Source organism: Bidens hawaiensis, unplaced genomic scaffold (assembly GCF_021521415.1).
Source record: "Bidens hawaiensis isolate Kalapana, Puna unplaced genomic scaffold, B.hawaiensis_p1.1 tig00036308_1, whole genome shotgun sequence".
Classification (NCBI taxonomy): Eukaryota; Viridiplantae; Streptophyta; class Magnoliopsida; order Asterales; family Asteraceae; genus Bidens; species Bidens hawaiensis.
The window spans coordinates 170209-180441 of NW_027496325.1; the positions used below are offsets into that span (position 1 = coordinate 170209).

The 10233-nt window shown below is 32.8% G+C and overlaps 1 protein-coding gene across 2 annotated transcripts; it reads right to left on the reverse strand.

Annotated features, from left to right (window-relative positions):
* Positions 1-1117: 1117 nt before the first annotated feature.
* LOC143588316 (phosphatidate phosphatase PAH2-like) lies at positions 1118-5939 on the reverse strand. 2 transcript variants are annotated; one of them, XM_077069357.1, is made up of 10 exons: positions 4095-5939; positions 3682-4004; positions 3537-3610; positions 3371-3455; positions 3080-3166; positions 2895-2967; positions 2581-2624; positions 1594-1722; positions 1399-1497; positions 1118-1323 (listed from the first exon to the last, which is right to left on the reverse strand). In XM_077069357.1, exons 1-10 carry the CDS (start codon positions 5245-5247, stop codon positions 1270-1272), a joined length of 2121 nt encoding a protein of 706 aa, XP_076925472.1. In that variant the 5' UTR covers positions 5248-5939; the 3' UTR covers positions 1118-1269. The 2 variants fall into 2 exon arrangements, with proteins under 2 accessions (XP_076925472.1, XP_076925470.1); XM_077069355.1 differs by having other exon boundaries at positions 1118-1326.
* Between the last annotated feature and the right edge of the window lie 4294 nt (positions 5940-10233).

Consider the following 10233-nt stretch of genomic DNA (forward strand, 5'->3'; position numbering starts at 1 on the left):
ATCTGGTTTGTACACAGACACATTATATGCGTCATTAGTATTTAATGAATTTGCTCAGTTCTTGGTTCAACTTAGCAGTAATTATATTTCTCTCTTTTTCATATGCCAGTTAAGGTGAAAAACACCTTAGGATATATTCGTGCTAATTAAGTTCTTTTGGGATGGTTATGATATATGCTTCTAGGATATTGGCCTGAGTGAAGTAGAAGTTGGTTATTGCCGACAAAAATCGTGACAGTTTGGACAATTATCCCTTTTTCTTCTAGAGAGGTGGATAATGGTGTTTATACCCTTTTTTGTCTAGCTAATTAGTTGGGTACGTTTTTGGTTGCTTCTAAATTTCATGGATTATTCAACTTCGATAAAAAAAAATTTGTTCTTTTGCGGACTGAAAGAGCTCTTTGGGACGGAATTAGGATTTGGGAACGACGAAGGATTTAGGGAGGCATTGAAACTGCTCAAATGGCGAAATTGGAGGATATGCTTCAAGGTTTTTTTCTTTCCAATCGATGCGGCTGAATCGTTAACCATCAGTTGCTATCTATAATCAGTGCAACGTTGTTTCGTGTTCCATGTTTCATTGTTCTAATGTCTGATTGCGTGTCACCATTGTTGTCTTCAATTGTGTGATGAATTTTAGTGAACTGAAATTGAAATTGTGTGAATTAAGGTTTGATCGAAAGCTTCCAAGGATTAGAAGACTCTGATACCACTTGATAGAATATAATTGAGAAATCAGAGAAGAAAGTTTTTCGATCAATCAAGCGTAGTCGCTCTCATTTGTTTATTAGGTATCTAACCACATGAACCAACCAACAGAATGTTAGTTGAGCTAGTTCAAGCTAGTACACAATTAGTCCCTGTCTTCTAACTATTATTACAACATTTAGTTTCTGATCTATTACAATTTTACAATTAAGCCCCTATATGTAACAAAACATTTGTATAATATAGAAATAATTGAAAAGTAGTAAGGTAATAAATTGATTATTTATAAGATAATTACAAAGAAAAACATATTCTAATCATAAGTTCATAACTGTGAAAAACATTACTTACAATAAATCTCATCTGCATGACATACCCTAACTAATTTATTATGTGTAAATAACAAGACTTTTGAAAGATATACACTATATGCATTTCAAATATAAATGAATGGAAGTGATTCCAATGTTCAGTGTTTGCTACTTGAATAATTATGTTTCTGTATAGTCCTACCGATACCGGAACTAAGGTATGTAATTACATTCTCACGAAAATCTTTAGTCACTCGATGGTCGGGGGTGGAAGCTTCCAGAAGTTCCACGAGTTATAATCCTCCTGCTAACGGAACACCGAAAACAGATTAAAAAACAGTTACATAAAAATGTTAAGAGAAGTTAAAGTAAATCAAACCTCTTCGTGCAAAGATATTGGCGGGAAAATTCCGTTAACGAGTGCATGGATTGAAGCATATGATCTTGAGTCGATGCAGCGGTTTATAACCACCTCACCCTGTAAAATCCCCAAACAGAAAGACAAAATAGACTAAATCATTGTAGTTAATGAAGTTTTGATTAGTAATTAGCAGTTGTTAAGGTTTATAAGTACCTTAGGATTGATAATAAATATTTTTCCCTTGGGTATGCCGACTTTCAGGTAACTAAACTCGTCCGTGTGTCTATTCCCAAAACCAGCATAGAATGGATTCCTATCGGGTGGAAAACATACCCTGATATCCTAGGAACCGAAACAAGTTTAAAGTTTTACGAGCCCAATTTTGTCATCAATATAAACAATCATAGAAGCAAAATAATACTCCTCCAAAGGTGTAAACAAGATAATGGTGTGCACGAACCGAAATAACCTAACCGTGACTATAATAGCCGATATAACCAAACTGGTATAACCGAACCCACACAAAAACGACAATGTGGTTTAAAAAATGATTTTTCAGTTTGGTGAGTGGTGACACATTTGTTGTCAACCAAAAATAAAAAAAAAACTGAATAAACTTGAGTAATTTATAAGAAATTAATAAATGACATAGCCAAAAACTTTAGGTCCAAATGTGTAATAATCAACTCATTATTATTTAAAGAAAATAGGCAATAAGCTTCAGGCCCAAATGAATATCCACCTTTTTTTTGCCTAAATGGCAAAACTGAAAAAACCAAAACGAAACCGAATCCATTGTAAAAACCAAAAACGAACGGTTTTCAAAACCCAAATTGTTGGTTTGAGGCAAAAACTGACACATGCAAACCCCAAAACAAGTCGAGCTCGTTCAAGCTTGGCTCGATTGAAGCTTTTAGCTAGGGAGCAGATATCGAGTAGCTCACGAGAGATTTGGCTCGTTTACACCCCAATTCCTTTGTCTCAAAAAGACAGAACTTCTTATTCTGGATGTCCCATGAAAAAAATTGGCTATTAACATCAGAAAATAAGTGTTTACTTCAAAGTTTTGACTATAGTGTACATATTGGAGGGTATTTTAGAGATCTGACGAATTCTCAAACTATTTCCTTAAACTATGTGGAAGTCACATAATAATTTTCATAAGAATAAGGAGTCTTTAGTAACTAACTAGGAACTAACCTCCAAGCAAGCAATTTTGAATTCATGTGGAACTCTTCTTATAACTGCAAAAGGGTCATAAAGTAATTTTAGAGACAGTCCTAAAAGGACATTTTTTTAGCTATATGCTATATAGCGAGATAAAAGTTGTTTAAACTAATCTAAGAGAAATGTTAAAAAGTGATATAAACATAATACAAGCTTGCCATAATAACAGTTTGGTTACAGTGTGATTAAAAGTTGATACAACAGGTATCCTTTATTTGCAGTCGACTCATCTACAACGACCCGACAGGCAAACTTTTATGAAAAATCAAGATGTATCAAATCAATACCTTCACGAAAAAGAGAAGGAAAAAGCCCGTCAGGAGAAATAACTACAGGCCCATCAGGCAAAGTCTTCCCATCCTGCATATTACAAAGCATAATCATGAGCATATAGTTAAGAATTTGAAAACAAACTATCCATAAACAGCCGCCTTTTAGGCAAGAGAATCAAGACTTAAACTGTTCCAAGTACCTGCTTAAGGTTGAACAAGAACTGCCTAGTGATAGACGCCTGAGAAACTGCCCTAGCACTTAGATAAAGCATTTGATATCCGTTTTCCTACAACACACAACCAACAAAGAATTCATGTGAGTTTATAAATGCATATCAGCTCGAGAACGAAAAATAATTGTTTGGTCGATCAGTTCTTTACTTTATTCCATGAGTAAAACAAGTTTTGGCCACTATTATGCCACTGTAACGCATGTTATGACTATTTTTTGTTCAATGGGTCCTACAAAAAATAGCAAGGGGCCAACAAACCTTAATTGCCGAAAAGAGATGTGTTACACCAATATGTGACCAATCTCTTCCAACCAAAGGCATGAATTGTCCAAGAACATCGGATCTGTAAGACATATGTGATAAATTTTTTATATTTGATGTACTAAAACTTGGTGTGAGAACCTGTAGACTTAGTGATACTTACTTGGTGATTGTTCCATCAACATCTGAAATAACAATACGAGAATCCCACCTCCACAAATAAATTCTAGCATCCACCTAAAATCAATGCATGTCGAGTAAGCTACACACAAAATGCACAAATACATAATAGTAAAACTACAAATAACCTTTTGAGTCCCTAGCACCGATGTTGAAAATGTGAACGTTACTGTGTTTTGCCCTTCTGATAAATTCAAAGAAGCTAGCTGCTCGGGAGTCGGAATAAGTGAGCGCACATGCATCTTATTGCACTTTGGTGGAGACCATTCTTTTTCAACATTGGTTTTTGCTACAGCGTCAACCTTAGCTTCTGCTACAGTATCAACCTTCGTTTCTGCTACAGCGTCAACATCAGAATCTGTTTTAGTGTTCTCAGAAAGATTTTTACTTCCCAATCTTCTAAACGGCCACAACCTCCACCTTCCACTGCCACCAATATCGGGAGGACCACCTACAAAAAGGTTTTCTTCATAAATATTCATATCTTGATATAACTATATATAACTAATATGAATCCAAATATAGATATCTTATCTATTACCACTTGCAACGCTACCGTCTTTAAGATCATTTGAGAAATTATTAGCATTTTGTGGTGATTCGTTCTCCAAGTTTGCTTCTTTGATCCTTGAAACATCAGCTTCCCTGAGCAAATCCCAGTTTGAGGATTTAAGTTTGTCAACAGCACAGTCAATTTGCGGATCCTCGTCCATATCTTCTTCAATTGGATCATTAAACTGGCCCCACATGTTGGGAAGGGATTTTGCCTGCCGACCAACTTCGGCCTCAACTTCACAACTTCTAGAAATATCCAAATTACTTGGACACCTTCTAATATTACCATTTAACCCTTCAAGATCATCTGGACAGTACATCACACTCGTTGACTCGCTCCCCGCCTGTTTGACTTCTTGCTCTTTGTTGATGCTTGGATTTGAATCATCAAGATCACCAAATATCAACTGTTCTTCTACATACTGTTCAGATACTTGAAAGCCACCATTTGTATCATTCGTATCATCTACTTCGTTTTCAAGATTATCTTCATGATCAGTATTCTCCAACTTATTTACAAAGTGTTGTTCATGCAAAACCAAACTCGCCTCTAATCTTCCACCAGTAATCTCACCATTATCATTTCTTGATTCTCGACCGATCTTGTTATTACTAATAGTTTTAGGTGAAAGATTCGTTGACCACCTCATTTCCAATAGATCAGCAGCAATCTCAGCACTTTCAAGTGACGTCTTTCTACCAATATTTGACTCATTCTCTTCCTTTGGCAAAACCTGTTCATTCACGGACCGCTTTCCTAAAACAAACCCCAAAAGCCTAGACCGTTTAGAGCTCGTTCTAGACATAAATGCACCGTCATAATTCACACTCGTAGACGAATGTGATGAAACCGATTCCTCTACATCAACCTCCCGTAAAAAGTAGGCCTCTCCGCGTGGATCCAAATGCATATGAAAATCCGCATCGACCCCATTAACATTAATATCAACAACTCTTACTCTCGCCTTCAAGACCCCTTGAAACTTTCCAAATCTAACATACCAAGGAGACGATTTCAAGCTACCGTCTTGTTGTTGCACCACAACAATATCAACCGCGCCACCAAACGGATGAAACGGACCAGAGACCGTATAAACCCCTTGACTTATATAGCTACCTAACCGCCCTACCGCATACATCTTTCCCTAAATTCACCAAAATCGCATCCCCAATTTCAAGATTTCTAAACAAAATGGGGGCAAAACTAAACAATATCGACTTTTTTCGAAATACCCAACTGATTTCTATCAAAGACGGAAGCTTGACTACCGAAAAAATCAAATCTTTACCTAAATTCACCAATATCAGGTACCCAATTGAAACACAATAAACTGAAACCAATTGAGGGCAGAACTAAATAAGATTAAAATTTTCGAAATACCCGATTAGTTTCAACCAAAGACGGAAGCTTGAGTACCAAAATTACCAATCAAATCTTTACCTAAATTCACCAAAATCGGATCCTCTATTCAACCAGTTCTAACACACAATACTCAACCCAATTGGGTGTAGAACTAAACAAGACCAAAACTTTCGGAATACCAAATTAATTTCAATCAAAGAGTGAAGCTTGAATACCACCAAATTCAGACGAGCACAATTGAAGCTTTTGTAATGAATAAATGAATGAATAAAAAAATAATAAAGGAACGTCAAATGGATAGAATTATTATTACACAGTTGTCAAATGGGTATAAAGGATATTCGTTTTCAGATTATTCGATTGGACCCCAAAAGCCGTAAGGAATTGATGACGACAGTCAAATGGCACCAGTCCGTCGATGATTGTTTGTCTGTTGTTAAATTACACAGATCGATCGCCGGAGAATGAATATGTAAATTTATTTGATGATGATGATGATGAGTTGGGGTGTTGTGAGTCTTGAATATATTTGTCAGATAGGTGTAGGGGTGTGTGTGTGGAAACTAGGATCCAGGGACCTTCTCGTCTTTTCTCACACCTACGTCATCTATTTTTCAGTTATTAACATGACCCTAACTCTAAATCATTTCAAAATTTTCGGATTTAATAAATTTTATTTTTAAATTTCATATAAATTTTGGGTATTTTGGATAATTTTTCGGATATTCAGATAATTTTCGGATGTTTCACATTTTCGAATACTTCGGATAATATTTCGGATATCCGAAATACATATAATGTAGTTCTTTAAATTTTTTTGTGATTATTATTTTTTACAAAATCTGAATTCGAAATTTCGAATACCTAAATTTCGGATAGTGAAATCCACTATCCGAAATGTTCGGATATCCGACTTTGAACGCCCCTAGCGGAGGGTGGGGAGGCGTCATTGGCCACCTCATCCCGTCAAACCACAATACCTTTTGATGCCATGGTCTTCCCCACCCGAGAGCTATGGTGATAAGGGCACTATCAAAATAAAGGTGGTGTCCACCTACACTAACAACCAATCTATTTTTTTTCTTAAAAAAACATTTGTTTAAATTAACTCATAACGCTTAAATTAACGGGTGATTAGTTATTGCCACACTGTCTATATGATATTAGCGTGACATGATAACTAGCTCTCTTGTCACTTATCCCACAACACACAACCTTATTATCTTACAAGCATCATATATTTTAATCATACAAAGCATACGAAGTTATGAGAATGTAAGACGTGTTATTTGGGCAATGGGTAACTTCGCTCGCGTTATAATTACACAGGAAATTAAATAATCACACAACTTGTATAAAAATTACGCATGTACGTTATTATTCAACTTGTAAATAGAGTTACGTGACTTAAAGAAATAATTCCGCAACTTATGAATATTTTCATAATTACGTGTGTACATAATTATGCAGATTATACGCATAATAAAACTTAGTTTTTAAAAGAAAATCGATTTAAAGAAAATAATGTTATTGACGGTTGACAAAGGAGAGAACTTGAAAAAGTCAATAACGATAGGCTATACCATTTTCACCCATCTAACTATTTCTTATGTGGAAAATTGATGCGGACATCCTTAAATATTAATCATTTATTTCTTAATCCAATAATCCAAAATTCTTTCATAACGAATAAGGTACTAAAATTATGGAAAGTTAAATGTTTGATTTGGAGAATGTAAAATGTAAAGGAAGATAAAGATGAGAATTGTGAGAATGATTTGTGGTCTAAAAAACCCATACAAAAATTAAAATATATATATATAAAAATTAATAACTTAAAATATAAATAAAAAACTAAAATATTTTTCTTGTCTTTCTTGTTAAAAAAAAGATTAAAAAGACACAATGCCGAGGGTAAAAAAGACACAATGACGAAAAGAAACACAATAATAAATAAAATAAGACATAATACATCGTAAAAAATAACATAATGTCGAGCAAAATATAACACAATGGTGAGTACTATAACTCAATATCAAGGAAAAATGACACAATATCAAGGGAAAAACAACAATTAATGACAAAATAAACAAAAAATACGATGATAATTAAAAAGATACAAGTTTTTTCTCTCAACATTGTGGTTTTTTTTTTGAATGAGGAAGACGAGAGAAACAATTCAGTTTTTTTGTTACTTTTATTTGTTCTTTATTTATATGTTTAGTTATGATTTTTCTAGAAGTTTTTTTTAGGTCACAAATCTTTCTCATTTTTGTTTTTTTATAGAATAAGTTGACCTGTTTGATTATGCAGTAATTTTATTAAAAAAAAGTAATGTTTTATAAAAATGTTATAACGTTGTTACTTAGTTGACCGTTCAAAAAAAAGGAGATAATTCGAAAAAGTCAACAATGATAGGCTATACCATTTTTACCCCTCTAGTTATTTCTTTTGTGACAATTTGATGAGAGCATCCTTAATATCAATCATTAGTTTCTTAATCCGAAATTCTTCTTATGTATCGCACGATTAAAAGACTTTATATTCAAAGTTTCAAACAGTTTTCTTTATATAGTTACTAAGCTCCTCTAGATATTTTCATAAAGAAACGTATAATGTATTTGTAGGAAGTATTTAACGTCTAAAGGATTACGTAAATGTTTTGTTTATTATATTAAAATTAAAAGGTATTAATGTAATATTTGGGTAATTTTTCTTTTTGAAGGACTATATTTTTACACCCTATAGTGTTTAAGCTCATAACATTTTGTTTCACACCTTAACAACTTACCATCACATGGAATTAGGATTGACATGGTTAATTTAATTTTATGTTTTATTATGTTAGAAAGATAAATACCTTAGGGCTTTTTATGTTTTATTATGTTGAGGATATGAATTCGTGGAGAAGTAGAATTAAAGTTAAGGATTTTTAGAGAGAATTGAATACCTTAGGGCTTAGACTTAACTTATTTAGGTCAAATACCATAATGGTATTTCCCTTACATATTTTATTATTATTATTATTATTATTAGCTTTTATATTGCGGTTAAACTGTGACCTTATTATTAATATTATTATAATTAGTAGTAGTTTTTTATATAACTGTTAAACTTTGATTTCCTTTTTTTTGCTTCATACACATGTTCTTAGAGCCGAGGGTCTCTCTGGAAGCCACCTCTTTATTCCTTTGGATAGAGGTACGGTGTGCCTACATCCCACCCTCCCCAGACCCTACCTATAGCTCTGCTGTCGGTGGGATTTTATTGGGTATGATTGATTGATTGATTGATATGTTAGAAAGATAAATAGTGTTAAAATGGCTGTTAAACGCATCATTCTCATTCCTTAAACCCCACCACGCATCCACTAACATTGGCCATCACGTCCGTCTCGCCACTTCACAATTTGGTGCTTGGCTGACACATTAGGTAATTATTGTATTAATTTAATAAGAAAAAATAAAAAAGGTAAAATAAATATAAAACTTGTCTGGTATTATATTAGAAACTAGATTTAGAGCCCGTGTAACATACGGGGTGATCTAAATAATAAAATTATATATAAAGTAATGGTCAAGTTATTCTACAAAGGGAAACAAAAATGAGAAGAATAAGAAAGATTTTTAGCCACATAAAAAAACCCCTAAAAAATTGAAAAAAAATAATAAAAAAATCTTAAATCAAAATTTAATAAAAAAAAGTAAAAACACAAAAAAGTTCCCACCGTCTTTCTCGTACTAAAAAAAATCACAATTGCCGAGTGAAAAAATTCGTTGTGTCTTTTGTTTATCATTGTGTTTTGAGTTTGTTTTCGTCATTGATTGTATCTTTTTCCTTGACATTGTATCATTTTTTCTTTATATTGTGTTATATTACTCAATATTGTGCTATATTTTGTTCGTTATTGTGTTATATTTTGCGATCTATTGTGTTTTTTTTTAATTATAATTGTGGTTTTTGTTCATTTTCGTCATTGTGTCTTTAATCTCAGCATTGTGTCTTTTCGTCATTTTTTTATTATTTTTTTTGGAACGGGCATGATGACGGAAACATTTTAGTTTTTTAAATCATTTCGTTTTTTATTCATATTTTGAGTCTGATTTTTTTATTATTTTTTTGAATTTATTTTTAAAGAATTTTTTGTGTGGTCACAAATTCTTCTCACACTTCTCATTTTTGTCTCCCTTTGTATTTTAACTTTACTCATAAAGCAATACATAATGCATATGAAAAAATGTTTTATATTTATGCTTGTATCACTACTATATGTCAATAAACTGATTTTATTTATATCACAAAATGATTTTTTTCAAAAGGAAATGAATTTAATAAAATAAAAATAATAATGCAGCGCAAAAACATACTCGATAATGCTCAATCTATTGAAAATTTCATTATCAGTATCATATATGTATAATTCAAAGACTTTTGGTTATTAACCAATTTCGGAGAATACTTCTTATACATTAATAACTTTAAGCTACATCATGAATTTCTTTTTTTTTTGATAAGTTTGAGGGGGTTTCTCGACTTTGTTATAATGACAACATAAAAAATAACACGTTAACTCGTTCAATTCTGTGAATGTTTTGCTTCGCTTGAGTGTAATTTTGTATAACATGCTTCACATCCAACATTACTATTTAAGAAAAAATCAATGCTAACACAAATATTTCAAATTTGATATAAGTTAGAAGTGTTGATAGGCTTGGAGGTGGCATGTCAGAAATGTTCGCCATTTTTTCTTAAACTTTAATAG